General features: G+C 40.8%; 2 protein-coding genes across 4 annotated transcripts; both read left to right on the top strand.

Moving 5' to 3' along the window:
* Positions 1 to 2,567: 2,567 nt before the first annotated feature.
* Positions 2,568 to 9,522, top strand: ubtd1a (ubiquitin domain containing 1a). 3 transcript variants are annotated; one of them, XM_080868786.1, is made up of 5 exons: positions 2,568 to 2,864; positions 3,211 to 3,297; positions 7,690 to 7,917; positions 8,401 to 8,586; positions 8,705 to 9,522. In XM_080868786.1, the coding sequence occupies exons 1-5, from the start codon at positions 2,813 to 2,815 to the stop codon at positions 8,917 to 8,919; spliced, it is 768 nt and encodes a 255-aa protein (XP_080724912.1). In that variant the 5' UTR covers positions 2,568 to 2,812; the 3' UTR covers positions 8,920 to 9,522. The 3 variants fall into 3 exon arrangements, with proteins under 3 accessions (XP_080724912.1, XP_080724914.1, XP_080724913.1); XM_080868788.1 differs by lacking the exon at positions 3,211 to 3,297; XM_080868787.1 differs by lacking the exons at positions 2,568 to 2,864; positions 3,211 to 3,297 and adding an exon at positions 4,340 to 4,747.
* Positions 9,523 to 10,651: 1,129 nt separating this feature from the next.
* On the top strand, positions 10,652 to 20,501 carry rrp12 (ribosomal RNA processing 12 homolog). The gene is made up of 34 exons (XM_080868861.1): positions 10,652 to 10,865; positions 11,943 to 12,166; positions 12,285 to 12,368; positions 12,483 to 12,559; positions 12,889 to 12,994; positions 13,080 to 13,196; positions 13,347 to 13,485; positions 13,597 to 13,724; positions 13,818 to 13,916; positions 14,014 to 14,105; positions 14,191 to 14,302; positions 14,401 to 14,501; positions 14,611 to 14,725; positions 14,809 to 14,951; positions 15,029 to 15,150; positions 15,251 to 15,315; positions 15,414 to 15,576; positions 16,139 to 16,293; positions 16,782 to 16,849; positions 17,209 to 17,302; positions 17,414 to 17,572; positions 17,688 to 17,768; positions 17,854 to 17,959; positions 18,070 to 18,177; positions 18,269 to 18,426; positions 18,500 to 18,591; positions 18,696 to 18,851; positions 18,944 to 19,116; positions 19,209 to 19,319; positions 19,399 to 19,445; positions 19,537 to 19,615; positions 19,725 to 19,792; positions 19,883 to 19,965; positions 20,065 to 20,501. Exons 1-34 carry the CDS (start codon positions 10,727 to 10,729, stop codon positions 20,165 to 20,167), a joined length of 3,867 nt encoding a protein of 1,288 aa, XP_080724987.1. The 5' UTR covers positions 10,652 to 10,726; the 3' UTR covers positions 20,168 to 20,501.
* Positions 20,502 to 21,097: the final 596 nt, after the last annotated feature.

Genomic DNA, 21,097 nt, shown 5'->3' with positions numbered 1-21,097 from the left:
TGTTTTTAAGGGGTACTGTCACTGTTTTATAACACTATACAGTAAATACTTAGCTGTGGATATATATCAACATACATGTCAGCAATATATTCAGAGGTTTTTTTGTGGGGTTTTTTTTTTTTTGCCTTTTGTATGTTTTGCTTTAGGGTCACTTCCTAACTGCAGCTCTGGGGTTATGTCACAGTGTTACGCAGAGGGATGCAGCGTGAAGGGGTGGATTATTTGGAAATGCTGGCCAGATTTGAGCTGCAGATTCATATGAAACCTATTACATCACAAATAAGCACACGCTGCAGTTAAGATCCGTCAAGATTTGAGCGAATTCAAAGGTCTAAATAAACAAGATAGTGATAATGAAACTGTTTATGGAAAACATTACAGTTAGAAATAAGTACATATTAAACATTTTGTGATTCATGCATTTGCTTGGTAAAATGAAAACAGTGCTGGTGTTGTCAGTTATGGGGCGGGGGGGGGGGGGGGGTGTAAAATAAAGGCTGGCAGATAAAGAGAGCAGAGATTAAGCAGATTTCATCCTGATTGTAACCCTCGTTCACCCTGCTACTGCAAATCACACCCGCCCACTCACTGAAACACACACAAACACACCTGTCAATACACAGTCTCCCAGCAGATGTCAGCGTTTAACACGTGAAATATGGGCTTTGGACTCTTCATTGTTTAAAAGATCTGAATAATTGATAGTAAAGAGAAAGAAAAATCTTTTTTTTAAATTATTATTATTTATTTATTTCTGTAACAAGTGATAATGTGAACTGCTGAGAGAAATTACTGAGCTAGATTTATGATGGCTGTGGGCCGAGCTTAGCATTGCATGTATGGTACAAATTAGTTGTGGGCAGTTTTGACAGCTGCATATGCAACCAAATGTGTTTTTGTGAAGGTAAAAACAAGGTGAGGGAGATCGCGAGATGAGTGGCTTACATAATCTTTTAGCCCTCAGAGAACTGGATGCTCAATTCTATGTACTCAGTATTCAGGAATTATATGTCATGCCACTGTGGGAGACTGAACCTTGTCCAAAACAAAACACTGATGCATCTCACCTCATCAGACACGTCAGGTTATTTATATTATGTGTTTCTTTTTTTACACTTTCTTGTGTACACTCTAAATGAACTAACGGATAAGCTGTGCTTTTTGTGCCAGGACTAAACTTGGCATGGATTACCATGTGCCTAGACAAGGATACAGCATAATCGTGACTTTTTGGGCATAGGAACACTAGACAGCCACCTATGGTGTCACCAGCTGGTGAGGTGCAAAAATGGAGTAAAAGCTATTTTTTCATTGCTCCTGATTAACTTTTAAAAGCTATAGCTTGTAAACACTGCTCATCATGAAATAAACCACTGATATAGACAGGAGACTACAAACTATAGGAAACTCTGGAGCAGGCTGACATTTTTAAAGCTTTTGTGATCTCTGTGATTCACTTGGGCGCACTGCTAAGAAAAACAGGTTGGGGATGTTGTCTGCAAATGTTAGCTCACAACACAATAACTTGTAACAGAGATGCCTTTATATTTGTGCAGGTGTGTCCTACAGGTGTGGGTTGATGGGAGTCAGTTGGTTGTAGAATGATGTTCACGCCCTGAAACTGTCACTGATGTCCTCGTATAGCAAATTTAGATATTTCAATGTGGACAGTCTGTGTGCTGTCACCTAAATATAGGAAAAAAAAATAAAAATAAAAATAAGATGCTTGCGAGAGGTCTACACACAACTGTCTGTGAGTGGTTCATTTTAAAATTCAATTCAATTTTATTTACACAGCGCCAAATCACAACAACAGTCCCCGATTATAAAAGTTAGAAAACGCAAGAATGTTACACACATTTACACATTTTATGCAGTCATCCATAGTTATTCATAACTACTAATTACTCACAACACAAATACAGGATTAGTCAGGATTTAACATATTCACAGTTTGTGGACACCTTAGTCAGATGAGCTGTGCCACACTGATTTAGTGTTTCACACTTTGTTAGGCAACATGTTACTCAGATTCAGTGTTGTGGAGGGGAGCACCCACCCACCAAAATAGACCGAACAGGCTGTAAATTTCAGAAGCTTGATTAGTTTTTCTTCGGAAACTTTGTTGAAATAGCATATTTGTATGTGACAGATTGTGCACTTTCATGTAGTTAGATGAGTAACAGTTGTGCCGGTGGTGTTTTTCTTGAATTAACTAAAACTGCAGTTGTTTGTAGTAGAAATGTCACGTTTTATGGAGACCACAGTATAGCATCAATTAACCTAAGAATGATAAATAAAACTTCCGCCATTCATTTCAGAATAAAACCCCAGTTGAAAAATGTAACAATATATTGTGCAATAACCCAATAAATTCATTTTAAAGGTTTTGTCTTTGACAGGACTTATTTTAGAGACATTTTCCTGTCGTTTCAAACTCTAAATGGTGGTTAAAAGACGGCTAAATTACGTTTCAGCCATCCTATTATCCCGAAGGAGCGGTTTAGCAGTTTCCTGTCTTGTTCTGACGCGACCGCTCTAAGTTACGCATGCGTACAGACTGCAAGTCTTTAATTCTGGATCAGTGTGGACGGATTGTGTTGGTAGGCTGTGTACACTATGATTTGGAGGAAATGTGGATACTGATCGCATATTTTTGGAGAAACGGCTGAGATTTACTAAAGGCTCTGCAGAGGCCACCTGGACACATCGCCTCTGCACAGACACACTGGGTCTGTGCCTGTCCTCCTACTTGGCTGATTACCTCTTCTGCTAATCGTCGCGTGAGACTCTAACTTCACCTGAAGTTCGGATGTGGCAGGCAAACTGCAGACGAATGCATAATCTAGCAGACTGGATTTCCGGTATGTAAAATAAATATATGCATTGATTTGGATTCATTAAAAAAATGTAAGAGTGCAAAAACACAACTCTGGACGCGTGCGTGGGCAATAATCAGCTGGCATTAGCTTCAGGCGCGTGTCCCCGTCAGCTGGCGGTACACGTGACGTAAACACATCAGCTCGTCTGACCTCATAAGAACAAGGCGTGCTGAGCTGTCATTCCCTGATGGTGCTTTTCATATAAGGCACTTAATTTCACATCATTACCAACAGTTTATTTATGTGACATTATTGCACGTTCATTTCAAAGCGTTTATATTCGAAAATATGTAAAATATGACAGATTTCTCCTTGATCTGAAATGTAGGGACAGTGATGGGAGGCTGTGTGGGGAGGAGTAGGATGGATGGACAAGGGAGTGCCCGAAACTCGACAAGGAGCAAAAAACGCGGAGGTAAGAAGCTGGACATTGGCTTCGCAGATGTTGAAATAAGTGCAGCTTCATACTTAGGACATCATGTCCGCAAAGCACAAACCAGCAATGGCTTTCTCTACATCTTTGCTGACTTGCAGTTTGTGGTGATGTAACTCTTGAGCTTGAGTGACCCTTCTAATATTCCTCCTTGACCAGCACTTTTGTATTAAATTATTATTTTCCAATATTACCATCGCGGTAGGGAGATTACTGTATAGTGATGTATTTAAGCACATCAGTTAAACACTACATAATAATGGGACTTACTGTCATTGAATTCAACCAATACAACGAGACACTTTCTGCATTTTTATTTACACTACATATACATTCATGTAGCACCTGCCAGATGGGCTGTAAGATAAAGCCTCAGGGTTTCAGGTGTTGCATCCTAGCTACACCTTTGTTATTCTGAATACTTATAGTTTCAGGTGTTAAATGTGTCGTGGCTTAGTCATGTGTCTAATCTGGGTTTAAGGACCTGGCCTGATAGGACAGATTATATAAACACTGTTCAATCCATTCACAGAGCCTGTGTGCTGTGTGCTGCGCTAGACTGCCATTCATTATGCATTGAGCAGCAGCAGGAGCCTCAACAGAGAGTTTTTCAATCAGAGATTGACCTACTTGGTACATGATGTGCTTTATGTGCAAAACACATTCATATGCAGAAGGAAATACATTACCTGCAAGACAGGCATGACCTCTTAGACATTTCGATCACCATCATAAGCTCAGACCTCACAGTTTGGTGAAATTCAATGAACTGCCTCATTGTCAGTTGTGAGAAAGTAGCATCGTATTTCTATAATTATCACAGCCTTAGAAAAGAAAAAGAATCGCCTGTTCAGGACATTTCCTCGAAGTAGACATTGGCTTTCCTTTGAATCAGACTGTAATTGTCTGACAACGGCTTATTGTGTGCTAATAGGTTTAGCACTTTGCCTCTGAGTATTTTTATCCCAGCTCTAAATAGAGCTGATAGGATTAGGGCTCTTGTGTAAAGACGCCACCTTCTGCCAAGGACACTCAACTTGCTCTCCTCCTATATTCTACCTGTTTCCATGAATTGATTCAAAGTTATTTTGGGGTTGTGGTGTGTTTGTTAGTAGAAGGGGATAAAAGTGGTGGGGGATCAGTCATTTTTCAGCAACTGGGGAAATGTAACAATGATTAGCAGAGCTGTGATTCTTAGTCTGCGCAGCTTGGTGAACTAGATCAGGCATTTGTTTCTTCAAGCTGGTCCGACCGAGCGGAGACTGTCCTCTTCCTCGGGATCGTTCACTGTAGCTCATCGTTAAGGATTTTTGATGTACAGCAGTTTGGCGCATATCAAACCTCAGCGACAGAAGAGCAATGGGAGTACCAAACTCAAGGGAATACAATTACTATCAGGTTCCAAATTCCCCTTTGAAGATTTTGCTTAAAAGTAAGTATAGATTTTTGTCAGGGGTGGAAAAAGTTACTCTGGGTGCAATAAAATGCCCCAGAGGGGTATGTGTTATAGTCTTTACTAATGTTTTTGCTGTTATAATCCCATTATGTAGTGGTAATTGGTAAATTAGCATTTGAAGCGCAGCTGAAAAACTGATTTACAATAACAAATGAAAATCAAATTGTATCTTCAGTGCTGCCTTTGACTTTAATACTTTCATGATGATCCATTAAAGCCTGCTTTAATGGATCATCATTTTATTAGTTAAAACATTTAAGGTGTAAAAGCTGCAAAGCTTTTGCACCTTAAGTGTATCTTAAATGTATGAAGACTTTGTTGATCATTTTTTTACTTGCACAGATGTTGACATATCTGACTTTGTGTATTTTTCTATTATCTATTATACAGTTATTATGAACTTAGTATTACATGCACATTTTACAGTAGGTAGATACAACACTGCTCACAGATCCTGCTTATAGTGGTTGTTTAAAATGATATATAAAATCATACTGCATAAGCAGCAGGTCTACATTAGACCTTTTAATCTCATTCCTGTTATTGCAGAGATTTACTTGTACCATTCTTTTTTTCTTTTCTTTTTTTACTTCCACCTGCACATTTTAGCTCAGGAAAGTCAAACTTGCTCACTCGCTTCAGTTTAAAGTGCTAATCTTTCCAGGGAGCTAGTCTTACAGCTAAAGGACATGCTGTCAAATCTGATCTCCCTCTACGCAAACACTAACACTGACAAACTGAGTACAGCAGCGAGGTGGATGAAACATTTTTATATTTTGTAGGTCGTCATCACTAAGCACTGATTGCATCTGCTTCAATCTAGTAAACACAACCAAAGCAAAAATGCTTGTACATACTGTTATGTAACAAAATGTACAACCAGGAAATAAAATCTGGCATGTTTTGTTCTGCACTCTCATTCTGAAAGTCTTAGACTTGCACAATCCCAAAACTGTCACTGTGTATTTTCCCATGTCTACTGGCAGGGTCACTTGTTAGGATTCCAGACAAACAATCTAATTTGCATTTGTTTGGCTGGCATGTTAATTTAGTTTTGCATGTGTGCCTGGCTGCATAATCAACATTACACGGGCTAAAAATAAATGTTTTTGTAAGAGAAGTAAAAGCAAAGAATATAATAAAGCTGCAAACACTGGAACAGGGTGGCATCATTTTATATAGCTGTCTCTAGATTTTAGGGGTATTCTGCTCATGGGTTTAGAAGTGTGGGACAGTTCCAGTTTGCACGTCATTTTTAATGCATAAAGTGTAAATTATAAATAATATAAATGTCGTACTTCTGCGTGAAAGCTCAGGCTGAAAGTTTGATATAAATGAACTTGCAAAGCTTTAACATTCTGATGTGCTCAGGCTGGACATGTCTGTTTAATTCAATCCTAAGGGTAATGTGGGAGGAATATAAATCACATGAGACAGAATAAAGTAAACAACTTAAATGTAAAAAATTTTAATGAGTAAAAAACAGTAATAAATGGCAGAATAACTTAATAAGCAGTTCAAAAGAATACATTTAATATAACCATATGTGCTCATTTTGTTATCGGTCTTTAGGATTAAGGTGTCTATGTACAAATTTAATTCAACCAGACAAATTTTGGGGGAATTCACCAACTGAAATTAGCAAATTTGTCATATAACTCAAAACATAATTTTACATTGGAATTTAGTAACAATGTTTTGAGGCCTCTTGTACTGTGTGGTCAGTGTTATAATATTTCAGCTGGTTTCTAGATCAGTGCTACAGAAGATGTCTTTAATATCTATGTCTATTGGGATGTGTATCATTGCTAAATGTTATTTAAGATTTTATAAAGGCTTCCTTTGATCTTGTTGGAAAATCAGGTTTGAAAGGGACAAAACCACGCTTTGCAGCAGTTTGTAAACACTCCGTAATTCGATAAAGTGACAGTGTAATTGAGTTGTAGTGGCTTTGTGTTTGTATTTATGCGTGCGTGCAGTGGCAGATCTGTGTCTGTTGGCTGCCTTTCATTGGCTAAAGGGTTGTCATCTTTCTATCCAATGCCTTAAGGGATAGGCACAGATAAATCCTGTTATGTGGGACCTGCTTACTGCCTATAATCCACTGGTGTTTGCTTGTGAGTGAGCGCCTGTCCGTGCGCATGTGTGTATTACTGGCCACTGCAGTAATCCACAGCACTATAAATAATCACTTTGATTTTCCTCTCTCTGTGAAGCAAATTGACTTTTTGGTACACCAGTACTGCAGCTATACACCAATAGCTAGCAAAGAAACACCTGCAGTAGGTGTACAAAATACTGCTGCTGGAGCTCTGATTTAAAGAAAACGAAAGAACAAGACCAAAAAAAAGCGCATTTTGGTTACTGGCTATAGTCAGCCTATGCAGAAACTGCTAAATATCACAGATAGTGACTGTGGTGTGTGTGTGTGTACAAGGTATTAAGATGAGCTTTTTGTCCCTTTTTGTGTTTACATGACTCAAACCAAGAACATTTAATGCATTCAGTGCATTTATACCTACATTCTTTTAAGGACACTTCACATCAGAGTAAAACAAAAATATTTCCTGACCTTGGCTGTCTGATGTAATAGTACAGAGCTCAGGCGTTTTTTTGGAGCAGTGATGTCCTTATCCACTTTAGTAGACATCGACGTAATAAGTAGTTTACTACCAGATACCTGGATTCGCACCATGTAATCTCTTTATTATGTAATTAGAATAAATTAGCAACAAAGTTTTTTTTCTTTGTTTGTTTGTTGTTTTACTTTTTATAAACTAGAAGTTGTTTTCAAAAGCGTAGCCCGGATTATTTCTGCGTCACAGTCTCTTGGTCATTTCTTAGAGCAGTCTGTAAAATTAGATTAAACACCTCTCTTTCTTTTTTTTTTTTTTACCCCTCCCTCTCTTTTTGTTAAGGACGCAATGAGCCTCTAAAGAAAGAGCGTCCAAAATGGAAGAGTGAGTACCCGATGACTGAGGGCCAGCTCAGGAGCAAGAGGGATGAATTTTGGGATACAGCTCCGGCCTTTGATGGACGCAAGGAAATCTGGGACGCACTCAGAGCAGCAGCCCTGGCTGCAGAGTGCAATGACCTGGAGCTAGCGCAGGCTATCGTGGATGGTGCCTGCATTACATTACCACATGGTATGCAAACACACATACACAAAATCCCCTTTGAGATATGAAAGCATAATTTGGCTATAAATTATACGCTGTAAGTGGACTAGACCTCCCATTGTAAATGCAGAGCTCACTGTAATCATTTGTAAAAGTCAAAGAACAGTTTGCTGAATCCCATCAACTGTGCAGAGATTACTGTTGTAGTAGTTACATAATAGTCGCAGTACTGCATGACCACTGTGAGTGGTCTGATGCACTGAAAGCCCTGGTGGTGTTAGCTGGAAAAAAAAAGCAGTCCTCACATAGTCTTCTCACATGCTCATCTGCTTTTAACTGCTACTAATGGAAGAAAAGTGATGCTCAGACAGGATTTCTTAACAGTTGAAATGAGGGGACATGTGTAGCTCAAGGTTAAAGTTGTGTATGTTGTGGAGAGGGATAAGGGTTTTTTTTTTTTTTTTTGGTTTTTTTAACTGGTTGTTTATCTGGGTTATTTCTCTTCTGCAGGCTCTCTCACAGAGTGTTACGATGAGCTGGGCAACCGCTATCAGCTCCCAGCGTACACTTTAGCCCCGCCTGTCAACCTCATCACTGAAACATCCAGCGACAGCAAGGTTTCCGAATCGACGCAAAAACAATCTCAGCCCTCTCCGAGCAGAGAAGAGTTCCAGCTACGGGTGCGATTATCAACTGGTAAGACTTGGAATTATGCATCTGTATATCTCTAAAAATCACGTTATGCATGGATTGTTGGAAATGAGATTTTTTTACCTGGATAAAAAGATCTGTGTCAACTCTACTTCTCCCTTAGGAAAGGATGTGCGTCTCACAGCCAGCATGGCAGACACCATCGCTGAGCTAAAGAAGTTACTAGAAGAACAGGAAGAAATTGATGTGTCCCGCCAGAGGTGGTTCTTTTCTGGGAAGCTTCTGACCGACAAGACTCGCCTGCAAGATACTAAAATCCAAAAGGAATTTGTCGTCCAAGTGATTGTCAATATAAATCCCTCAGTCATAACTAACTGAGGCAAATAAAGCAAGGTGAAGAAAAGATCATGAATGTGACAGAGGTGGGCTGCTGGAACAGGAGTTGGTGACATTACTGTCCAGTTAATTCTGCGGTGGAATTTTGTGTACATTTTTATATAAAAATATATTGCTTTTTGTATTGCTCCTTTTTCTATTTTTCCTTTTTCCAAATGGGGAAAAAAGCACTGAAACACTTTAGGTGAAAAGTAGAGCCCTAAGATGCACATCCCAGTGTCCGTCTATTTGTGAAGCCATGAACTCACAGCTTTGTTGTTTACATGGGTTTCCCTTCTTGTCATGTTTGTTTGTTCTGGTGCTTATGAATAAATTAAATATGGTTCACCTCAGAATCTAGACAAAAATCTTTCTTTCTAACTCTTTTACTTTCATCTGTTTAGGTAGTAGAAACGTTCACTGTATGTTGTTTGCTCGTGTGCACACTGTTTTCATTTCACTACTGTACATTCATGGTAAAGACAGGGAATGTAATGAAGGCACCTTTTTTTAAAGGGAATAAGAGATGACCAGACTTGCTTTTTTAATTTTATCACTATGAACAAGAAGGTGTAGTTTGATGTACAAATATGATGCTCACTGTACTTGAATAACTTAATAAATATTATAAATTTAAAGTTGTTCTTTTCATTTATTTATTGGCACCAAGATCTGCAATTGGAACTGGATGTTCCCAATAAGGGTTGGACCCCCTTTAGTTGATGAAAATCTCTCAGTTAACTCACTGTCACTGTGGTCATAATATGGTTAACAATACTGAGGTAGGCGCTGACATTTAAATGATACTCAGTTGCTGCTAAGGGGCCCAAAGTGTGCCAAGAAAATAACCCCCACATCATTACACGACCAGCAGCAGCCTGAATCATTGATACAAGGCAGGATGGAGCCATGCTTTTGTGTTGTTTACGCTAAATTCTGGCCCTACCACTTGAATAACACAGTAGCAACCGAGACTCATCAAACCATGCAGCATTTCTATAATCTTTGATCGTGCAACTTTGGTAAGCCCGTGTGACTGTTCTTGCATCGCAGGATTGTCACCAGCTGGTCTTCTGCTGTTGTAGCCCATCTCTATGTTGTGCCTTCAGAGATGCTCTTCTGCATACATTATCTGAGTTATGTTACCTTCATGTCCTCCATTCTCCCTTGATCTCTGGCATCAACAAGACATTTTTGCTCACTAGATTTTCTTTTTTTCAGGCCATCATCTGTAAGAGAGATGTTTGTGTGAGGAAAATCCCAGCAGATCAGCAGTTTCTGAAATACTCATTCCAGCCTATCTGACACCAAGAACCACACCACCTTCAAAGTCAATTAAATCTCCTTTCATCCCCTTTCTGATGCTTGGTTTAAACTTCAGCAGGTCATCATGACCATGTCTACATGCCTAAATACACTGAATTGCTGCCATGTGATTGGCTGATAAGATGTTTGTGATAAAGCAGTTGAAAATGTGTACCTAAAATGGCAGACGGGTGTAATGACTGGCTGTATTTTTGTATCATCGTTCTTTTTATATGGTTTTATATGCCACACCTGACAAAGCTATACTTAAATTAAGGTCACGGGTTTCCTTTATCTGCAGAAGAGGTCATATCTCTCTTTAGACGATGGCAGTCAGGGTAGTTGCAGTCATGGACCGTAGGCTCGTGTTATTCACGCTGTCTGTGGTGGACAGCGCCATCTTCAGGAAACATAACTTGTGACACGTGAGCAAAGCTGTGACGTAGTTTGGTAGGCGACAGAATCGGGCACAGTTGGTGTAACGTGATTATTTTCAGTCCCGAAAATGGTGAAATCGGGGAAACTTCGCTCTGGGACGGCGTCGAAGCTCAAACGGTGGAAAAAAGGACACAGCAGCGACTCTAACCCGCAGACGAGTCGCTTCCGTCAGGCTGCTAAAAGCCGCTTCTTCAGCCGACCCACCGGTAAGCGTTCCCTCTACACGTGGGTCTCCGGCTAGCGTTAGCCATTTAATCTTTCTAGGTTTTGACACAATCAGCAGCCACATTCAAGCTGCTGGCAGAAACTTTAACGTCATATCGCCACATCTATATCTTTTTGTCAGGTTAAATAACTTGTATGTCAGTTTAGTTTTAGAGCAACAGCTACTTGTGTGTTTGGAGCTCAAAGACCAAGCTATCATCTTTAGTTGTGTAAAAGTATCTGCCCTGCACCTATTAAGCCTAGAAAAGATGTGCTTTACAATAAATGTGCAAAGTTTGTCAGTTATTAGACGCAAATGTGGTTGTTTTGGCTCTGTAGCCAGCTGATTGTATGAGCAACAGCATGTTTAGGTTTGAACATCCAGCTGTGATTTGAGTATTTACATCAGCACACTGGGTGAAGCGTCCCCTTTACTTATCTGGTCTGCTTAATTATGAGAGTCCAAAGTAACTAAAGAATAGTGTAGCAATAGTTAGGATGGTTATTGGTAAGATATTGTTGTCGTCAGTGGTGATCTAAGTTCAGACTGTCAATTCACTTTATTGATTCCTGCTCAGTTTTTTTCCTAAGACTAAAAGGTTGGCCTGTACATATTTTCAGCATCAGCTGTTTTATTATTGAGTCTGAACATATTGTAGAAACAAAATAGGAAAACTGGTTGCATCGGACTAAGGTGTGCAAAGGCTCCAATACTTTGGGATTGTCTTTACTGTTTTGGAAATGTCTGAAAAAGCATGCATGCATGGAAAATTAGATGATAGGTTTGGTGGCATGCAACTATGATTGACTGGTTGATTTGGTAGTGGTTCACAGTTAGCATGCCTAAATAAAAAGCAGCTTGGTCTCCTCCTCTTTGGGAAGGTTAATTGATTTTTTTGTTTTTTTTTTCCCAAGTCAACCACATGCTTGTGCAGGTGAGGTTAGGTAATCCGTCAGTCAAAGGGAAAAACTAAAGGTCGCGCTTTCTTGCACATCTGTCTCCATGTCTAATTTGGGGTCAGAATTTGGTGTAATAAGGTTTTAGAATTCAGTTTTTGTTTTTTGTTTTAACCCCACAGGAAAGAGTGATCTCACAATCGATGCTCTCAAGCTTCACAATGAGCTGCAGGCCGGTCCGCTGGAGATCGGCACTCGTAAAGATGCCGCCATGGAAGAAGAGCCAGAAGAGGCTGTATCACAAAGAAGTTCGGGTACCTTCCTCAGTGGCCTATCAGACTGCTCCAACCTTACCTTTAGAAAGGTGCAGCGCTTCTGGGAGTCTAATTCAGCTGCACACAAAGAGGTGGGCATCACTTTTATGATGGGCCATTTATTGATAACATTTTAGTTTGTGTGCTGTTTATATTGTGAGCAAAGCTGGACAGTGAGCTTCCCTGCAGCTCTAACGTTGTCTTCTACAGATCTGTGCCGTGTTGGCAGCCGTTACTGAAGTGATCCGCAGTCAAGGTGGGAAGGAGACTGAAACAGAGTACTTTGCTGCTTTGGTGAGTGCTTTTTTTAAAAAGATTCTTTTAGATTTTATGGTGTGGTTTGCTCGAAAGGCAACGTAAATCAAGGTTTTGTTTTTCAAAATCCACTAAATCTTATTTTCCCCTAAGATGACCACCCTGGAGGTTGTGGATACAGCAGAATCCCAGGCTGCAGTGGCATACCTCCTCAACCTTGTCATGAAACGGTAGGACCCAAATACTTAAATGTTACTCCACTAAGCAGCACTGTTTCCTCACAATAAGAAGTTTCCTGGTTTGAACCCTGGCTTGGGACTTTTTTTTTCTCTCTCTCTTGAGTTTGCACGGTCTCTCAACCGTGGGTTTACTTAGGCTTCTTCTCACAGTTCAGAGACATGCGTGTTAGGTTAACTGATGATATTCTCCACCCGCCATCGACAGAAAGTAGAGAAAGTCCTTAAAGTGTTAAGATATATAAGCGTGGCTTATAATGTCCACAATAAATTCAACTGGTGTGTTGCATTTTTCCATCTGCTTGACGTGTTGCATTCCTTAGTGTTCCTGCTCCGGTCCTCAAGTCGAAGTTTTCCGACACCACCAAGGCTCTGATGGATGTCATGTCCAAACAGGCCACATCTGACACTACCTCGGCACTCAGATGGGTAAGTGGGCTTGTTTCTGTGTCTGTTTGGCTCTTCTTTTGACAACTGCAGCAATGCTTAGCTTTGTTATTTTTCTCCTCTGCAGATACTGTCATGTCTGGCCACTCTATTGAGGAAGCAGGACGCATCTGTGTGGACTTACCCATCTACTCTCCAGGCTTACCATGGCCTTCTCAGCTTCACAGTGCACAACAAGCCTAAGGCGAGTCCCACCAACCTGCTCGTAACTGCTCAGCCACACTAAACAGATGCGTTCAGTCTGTCTTGGATTTACTGCTCATCAGCTGTATTAAACATTCAGTGAAATACTAAAAGTGAGGACATTTGTGCCATTGAATTTTTTTCCTTTCAGGTCCGTAAAGCAGCACAGCAAGGTGTTTGCTCCATTCTTAGAGGCAGTGACTTCCTGTTTACAGAAAATGCTCCAGCCCATCATCCTGCTGCAGTTACCACAGCCAAATTCTGCACAAAAGAAATGGAGCAAGCAGGAGGTGAGACAACAGGTTTATTAGGACCGCGGGTTGTTCTCTATATGATGAAGATTTGTGCGACTCTATGGCTGTCCAGCAGGTTGTGGGTAATGTTTGTGTTTTTCCCCATAGGCAGTAAAGAGGACACAACCGCACTCCATGTGCTTGGCCTTTTGAAGGAGCTGATGGGGACGTTTCCTCTGGGAGCTGTCAAGTCCTGTTGTGAGACTCTGCTGCGAGTGATGACACTCAGTCATGTGGTGAGAACACAAAAATATTCATAGGTGCTGCCAAATCCCCCTTGTTCATCATCGTGGATACTCAAATATAGTTGTCGATGTCTCTGACTGTAGTTGGTGACCGCTAGTGCCATGCAGGCCTTTCATCAGCTGTTCAGCGGGAAGCCCAATGCTTCGACGCTCTCACCAGAACTCAACGCACAGATCATCACTGTGAGTGAACATAAACCAAACAAGATTTTTAAAGTTCAATTTTTAGTTATAATACAAAGCTTGGTGTGAAAACTCAATTGTCATCTCTTATCTCCAGGCTCTGTACGATTACCTGCCCAGTGAGAGTGATTTACAGCCGCTGCTCGCTTGGCTTGCTGTCATGGAGAAAGCGCACATTCACCTGGCGAGGTAATAAATGAAAACAGTACAACAGATTCCCATAACTGTGCATTTTCCAGTCCGACTGTTGGTCCACAACATCCTTGTCGTCTAGTTTGCAGAGTTCTCTGAGTTTGGGTCACCTCCCTCGCCTCTTTTCTGCTGCGATGTCCTGCTTGTTGTCACCTCACACTCAGGTGGTTTCTGCAGCCACCAACACATTAAAGGTAAGGGACAATGAAGATGGGTATCTTTAGCAGATGATGATGTAAATGCTTGTGTGCATGCTCCCAGATGAAGATTTATTCCTGGTTATCTCTTCCAGACGTTGTTGACTGAATGTGTTGCCTCTCCTATGGATGAAATGGGCACCGTCACTGGCACAGCATCTTCAGGGAACTCCTCCTATGTCTGCAAAATGTTTCGGTATGTTTCCTAGTGTTAAGCATGCTAGTCTGTCTTTTTTCCTTTTTGTTCTTAGGAACTACATATAAATGTTCATCATTACGATTGTGGCTGTGCATGTGTGTTTCAGTATTGTAGAAGAAGGATTGTCCTATCGCTTCCATGCCTCTTGGCCGTTTGTGCTGCAGATTCTGGGTTGCTTCTATCGAGTTGCAGGGAAACAAGCTCATCCCATCATGACTAAGGTATTGCCACAAAATTTTGCTGATCACTAGGCTGTCAAAGTAAGATAAGTTTGCTTAACTCAATGCTTTTTTGTCCTGGACAGTCTCTGCAATCTCTGGCAGACCTGCGCTCCACTCCTCATTTTGCCTTCAGTGGAGAGTTGGACCTGGCTGTAGGAGGAGCTGTGGAGAGCATGGGGCCCGAAGTGGTGCTAGGTGCCGTGCCTCTCAACATCACTGGCTATGAGTAAGGACACAAACATAGTAGTATTCTTGATGTTTTTATTGCTTAACAAATTAACAAACTTTTTTTTCTTTCTTCAGCGATGACTTGGAGTTCCCACGCAGCTGGCTGGTCCCAGTCATAAGAGATCATGTGAAGAACACTCATCTTAGTTTCTTCACTTCCTATTTCCTCCCTCTGGCTTCTACACTTAAACAGAGAGGTAAACAAAAAGGGGTATGGTCCTTTGGAGGGTTAGGTAGAACAAAGGTGCATTTTCTGGCTTGTGTGTACTGATAGATTGCTCTGTGATTGTGTTGTAGCTGTAGAGTTGGAGCAAACAGGGCAAAAACTGGAGGCCAAAGTCTATGACACCTTACAGCTTCAGGTACTTTTACAAACTTCATGTAAATAAGTAAACAGAACCACTTGATGAATTATTACAATTTTTTAGCGCGTGTTGCTTTCTTCTTTTTCTTTCTTTAGATTTGGACCATGCTTCCTGGCTTCTGTACGTGCCCTGTGGACGTGCTGACAGCTTTTAAAGGCATTGCCCGCACTCTTGGTATGGCTGTCAATGAACGGCCAGACCTGAGGCTCACAGTATGTCAGGCCCTACGCACCATTATCAACAAGAGCTGCTCAACAGGTAGGAAAACACATGGTCAAACAGTAAGAGAACAATATAATCCTATGTCTACTCAATTATGGAAACATTCATAACCCTGAGTATTTTGGTCAATATTAACATCGTGTTTATCCAACATGATTATTCATTAACTTTAGAAGCAACATCCACTTATTGAACTTAAATGTCTCAACAGTGGATCACCTTAAACTTTGAATATAAGTCGATTACAACAAAAATGAAATTGAAGTGAGATGCAGAGTCATAGAGGTAAGATTCAGAAAAAGACCATGAAGCCTGTCACAAAGAGCACATTTGGAGGCCAGTGCCACAGCGCTGGTGGTCAGAGCTTTCAAAATGGGAGGCCTGGAGGTTCACATGAAAAGAAAAGACAGAAGTTGATTTGTATAATTGGAAGAGAAACAGTCCCTTAATACAAGATCATCATTTCTTTATGCCCTTTATCTTGTTGTAATAATTGAAAGATAAAAAGGTATCTGGGGGTTAAATCAAGTCACCCAACACTTGAATCTTCTAAATTTGTTCATTTACAGTGTTTTGTGTCCTTTTTTTTCCACTGCAGAAGAAGAAAAGGCCGAAGTGGGCCGCTTCTCTAAGAATTTCCTGCCCATCCTTTTCAATGTGTACAGCCAGCAGCCCGCTAATGGAGAGTCTGGAACCTACAGGATGGCTGTGCTGGACACCATCAAAGTGTATTTGGGTATCACTGAAATGCCGGTTAGTACGGCTTATTTTTCTTGCATTCTTTCGCACTAAATTGCATGCAGTTACTGCCATATTGAACACTTTTTGAAGTGCTCCAGTCATTGAGAGCTGATCATGCACTATATGGTCAGAAGTACTGGGCCACCTACACTTTGCCATGAAGCTCCTGGCACACAGTTTTTGTGCTGATGTTAATGGCAGAGGTGGTTTGGATTCTTTTACAGACTATGAGCCTCAGCACTCAGTGTGCCTGCTCTGTAACCTAAATGTTTCCATTTCCAACAATGCCACTTGTAGACATGTAATAACCTGACTTGTTGCAATGAGCTCTTTAATATGATGTGTGGCCCAGTACTTTTCATACGACATATTTCAGCGTATCTAATCTGAATTTGTACAGAAATGAATATATTTATAGGCAATCAAGGCCATCATAGGCCATATTTCTTATGCTGGTTTATCACTAATGATAATAATAAAAAAAAAATATCAACCCTCAGATGATCTGCACATTCCTGCAAAAAGCCACAGAGAGGTTGACCAGCGCAGAATCAAATGAGTTCATACGGTAAGTCATAAATGAGAATCTCTTGCCATCACCTTCTCTCCTTCTGAATCGGTGATTTATATACACTGAGCTACATGAGCCAGAGGATTAAGAAGTGAGTGACATTGGTCATCTTTTTAAAATGTAATAGTCTGCTCAGGGAACCTTGGGTCTTGTCATTCATTTGGATATTATGCAATATCCACTTAGGTATGGGTGGAAAAAACCCCAGTGCACCTCTGATTTCACTCTGATGCCAGCAGTCTCCTTCAGCAGAAAATTACACAAAACCTGATCAGGAACAGCTTGAGGAACGAAGCCTCTAAACATCCCCCATTGTCTAATTGATTCTTTTTGTTTTGGCTTTATTTGCATTTTAGGCTGTCAGTGATGGATCTTGTCGTTGCTATGGCTCCCTGTGTTGATGAAGTCACCATGACTAAAACCTTTGAGCTGATAAGGCCATATCTGGAGGTAAGAGCACTTGTAGTTTCTGATTTAAACCCATCAAACTTGAGTAGTATTCTTGTTAACTGTGTCTCTGTTGGTGCATTTTTAAAAAAAATTGATTTATTTCTTTTTCAGACAAAAGAGCCAAGCATGCAGAAGAAGGCGTACCGTGTGCTAGAGGAGATGTGTGGAGGAGAGAGAGATGCATGTAGATTGTTTGTCATGTCCAATCTGGAAACACTCAAAGTCGTGCTGCTTGAGACTCTGAAAAACGCCTCTTCACCTGCAAAAAGGGTGAGTGTGCTGTTTGAAAGAGAAGTAAAATAAACGAGACACTCAAAGGGACTTTATATTTTGGTTTATACTGCTGTCTGATTTTTATCTTCCTGTTTGTATTGCTTTTCCACAGCCGAGACTTAAGTGTCTGAGCCACATCGTAAGAAGGTTAAATGAAGATCACAAAGACTTTATCACCACGCTGCTGCCAGAGGTATTGTCACAAACAAGTGCTGGCAAACACAGAGAGATGGACTACTGGTTTTTGTCAGTTTTTATAAGGATGTTGTGTCTTTCAGGTGATCATATGTACGAAGGAGGTGTCTGTTGGTGCTCGTAAGAGTGCCTATAATCTGCTGGTGGAAATAGGAAATGCTTTTGTCCGCTTCTGTGGAAATACTAAAGGTAACATACATACATATTGTTTCTGCTAAATTTGCACGGACCCAAATCTTTCCACAAAAAAACTTGATTGTAAAGGTTTGTAATTAGTTGCGCTTCCATCTCTGATCCAGATGCCATGGAGCAGTATTTAGTGATGGTGTATGCAGGACTCACGGGCTCCGTCACCATGATCACTTGCGCAGTGCTGGCTCTCACACGCCTTGTGTTTGAGTACAAAGGTAGGCCTGCTGACTTTCAGCAATTCAGTGGTGTTGATTTCAAGGTTTAGAGTCTCGGACTGGATTCAGTGTGCTTCCTTTTCTTTCTCAGACTCCATAGAGCTGACCACCATGGAGCAGCTGCTGCAAAACATTTGTCTGCTGCTGTCGTCTCATACCAGAGAGGTAGTGAAGGCTGCCTTAGGCTTCATCAAGGTCATCCTCTTCATCATGGACCCCAAGACCCTGGCCTCGCATGTCACTGTCATGGTATGTACTGTACATTGTAGTTAATGGAGTTGCATTATTTTATTTTATTAAATATTTTGTTGTTTTTGTTCAGATGGAAGGCATTGGAAACATTAGGGATGATATGAGAAGGCACTTCAGAACAAAGCTGAAGAACATCTTCACTAAATTCATCAGAAAATTTGGGTAAAGGCACCACATTCTTATAGATGCCATCAGGGCTCTGTCAGCTAGTTCGTGGCTCTAATTGTGTGTTTTGTTTTTGTTTTTTTTCCTTGCTGTGTGCTCAGTTTTGAGCTGGTGAAGAGTATGCTCCCTGCAGAGCACCACAAGGTGCTAGCAAACATCCGCAAGGCTGAGGCTCGGAACAAGAGGCGGAAACAGGCCACAGAGGAGCAGGACGACTCTGAAAGCGAGCAGGAAGCACCTAAAGCAAAGGGTGAAAGGTAGGCCGCTGTTCCCAACATAAAACCCTGCCTGTCATCATGCATTTGCCCATCTCCTTCCTTTAAAAAACCAAAAACTTTCTGCCCTTAAGTATCGAGGAGATTCTCGCTGAGTCGGACAGTGATTTGTCAGAGGATGAAGGAAAGACTCGCGGTGCTCAGAAGAAAGCAGGCAAACAGCAGAAAGGACGGGCTTGGCTCAAAGAGGGAGAGGAAGATGACCCACTTAACTTCCTTGATCCTAAGGTTTCGCAGAGAGTGTTAGGTAAGACCATCTGTTTTGTTTTCAATGGGTGCTTTTTGCCTGCAGTTTAATTTCTGAACAAAAGTATACTCAGTTTTGTTGTCGTTTCATAGCCACAAACCCAGAGCTGAAGAAGAGTGCCAAGGCTGACCACGGCTTTAAAGTGACCTCAGATGGACGGTTGATCATTAAAGAAGATGAAGATGAGGATGTAAAGGACAAAGGTAAGTGAGATCCAGTGCTGATCCGTACATTGCTTAATGTGTGATCAGACAGTGATAACAATTTAAAAAAACCTCACAGATGGAGGTGAGATGGAGGACATCCTGGAAGAGGCTGGAGTCAAAAGTGTGAGTATTTAACCTTCAACCTACAGAGTTTGTCTTCTCTGGGACATTTCAGCACAATTTTATTTACTCTGTCCTTTCAAAATACCCTCAGAAAAAGTCACAGAAGAGGAAGTTTAATGATGACAACTTTGATGATGAAATGGACATCGAACCCCAGTTGAAATATAAAGGTAACTTAAATTGAATTAACTTTTTTTAGCAACTTAAACAAGTTGCTAAAAAAAAGTTTAAGCAATTTAAAACACGTCATACTAATTATACGTCTTCTTTTTTACGCAGCTGGAGGTTCAGGTATCCACAGACCCCTCGGACATGGCCAGGAATTTGGAGCCGATTACAAATCAAAGGTGAGTCTGAGAGCAGTAACTGGACTGTGATGTGGTCCTAGTTGTGAGCTGTAGTTCTGAATGGTTATTCTTTGGTCTTGCATTCCTCAGAAAGGAAAAGGAGATGTAAAGAAAAAAGGGAAGCTTGATCCTTACGCTTACATCCCTCTGAAGAAGGCCCAGCTCAATCGCAGGTATGAGCAGCTGCTGTTACTGTGTAGATCTGTAAAACTCTGAAAGCTCTGGAGTTTAAAAATTTGGTTGGTAACATATTTTTATTTATTCTCTCAAAGGAAACGTGCCAAACTGCAGGGCCAGTTCAAGGGCATGGTGAGAGGAGCCCAGAAGGGGGCGCTGTCTGGAAAGAAAATGCAGAAGAAAAAGAGGAAAGCCTGAAAACAGAGTATTTTCCTCACTGCACTCTAAATGCACTGTGTGCAATGGCATGTTCATGTATATGCCAAACGTTTGACTTACACACACACACAAATCCTAGGTGTGTGTGTGTGTGTGTGTGTGTGTGTGTCTACAAAGGTGAAAGCAGTGTGTTATTAGACTTTGACATCTTTAAATGGTCCCTGACAGCTTTCACAGCAGCAGATGTTTTACAGGCTTCCCCTGCCTTAATGGTTTTTGTTATCCTTTGGCTGTACATCAGAGAAATGTTTCTGCTATGATGAACACGAGTATATTTATGTGCTGAAATATACAAACAATATTGGAAGTGTGATGCGTGTCCTGTTATGTGTTCTTTGGTCCCTTGAGGGTGCTGTAGGCTTCTGAATAGTCGAAAAGCTGCATTCCCGGAGCTTTTACAGCTCAATCTAAATGCACCATTAACTTTGTGGAATATTTGAACCTGTTATTGCTACTTAAGAGACTGAATCAAACAATGTAGGTTGCTTGTGCTATGGGGGTTAACATAAATTACTGTTATGTGATTCATTTTCCTTGGGTTGCTGTGAAATAAGTCATGTCAGCTACTTAAGACACATAAGAAATTTATGCCAATTAATTGTATTTTAACTTTTTCTTTTACAATAACCCCTAATTCCCAGTGAAACGTGGTTTTACATGTTTTCTAGCAGCATTTATGTGTAAATATATGACAAATGTATCACCTATTTTTAGAATTGTGAATTTGAATAGCACGTAAAGCAGTTGTCAGAATTTAGGAGTTATTTTGCATGGCAGTAAATCAGTACACTTAGTTATGTAGACTTAGTCAAGATGACCTGCTGAAGTTCAAACCAAACATCAGGATGAGGAAGAAAATGGTTTTAAGTGACTCAGACTGTGTTGTGGTTGGTGGTGCCAGATGGGCTG

Source organism: Rhamphochromis sp. 'chilingali' (assembly GCF_963969265.1).
Source record: "Rhamphochromis sp. 'chilingali' genome assembly, chromosome: 20".
Taxonomy (NCBI): Eukaryota; Metazoa; Chordata; class Actinopteri; order Cichliformes; family Cichlidae; genus Rhamphochromis; species Rhamphochromis sp. 'chilingali'.
Note: the sequence above shows the minus strand (reverse complement) of the source record. Positions and strands in the feature narration are given on the sequence as shown.

What these genes read in the sequence shown, in the direction of transcription:
- ubtd1a (XM_080868786.1), top strand. Translation starts at nt 2,813, where the DNA reads ATGTGGCAGGCAAACTGCAGACGAATGCATAATCTAGCAGACTGGATT. An exon ending in TCTAGCAGACTGGATTTCCG is followed by an intron (nt 2,865 to 3,210) that starts GTATGTAAAATA and finishes TCTGAAATGTAG; the next exon opens with GGACAGTGATGGGAGGCTGT. An exon ending in AAGGAGCAAAAAACGCGGAG is followed by an intron (nt 3,298 to 7,689) that starts GTAAGAAGCTGG and finishes CTTTTTGTTAAG; the next exon opens with GACGCAATGAGCCTCTAAAG.
- rrp12 (XM_080868861.1), top strand. Translation starts at nt 10,727, where the DNA reads ATGGTGAAATCGGGGAAACTTCGCTCTGGGACGGCGTCGAAGCTCAAA. An exon ending in TGATGACACTCAGTCATGTG is followed by an intron (nt 13,725 to 13,817) that starts GTGAGAACACAA and finishes CTCTGACTGTAG; the next exon opens with TTGGTGACCGCTAGTGCCAT. An exon ending in CAGCCACCAACACATTAAAG is followed by an intron (nt 14,303 to 14,400) that starts GTAAGGGACAAT and finishes TATCTCTTCCAG; the next exon opens with ACGTTGTTGACTGAATGTGT.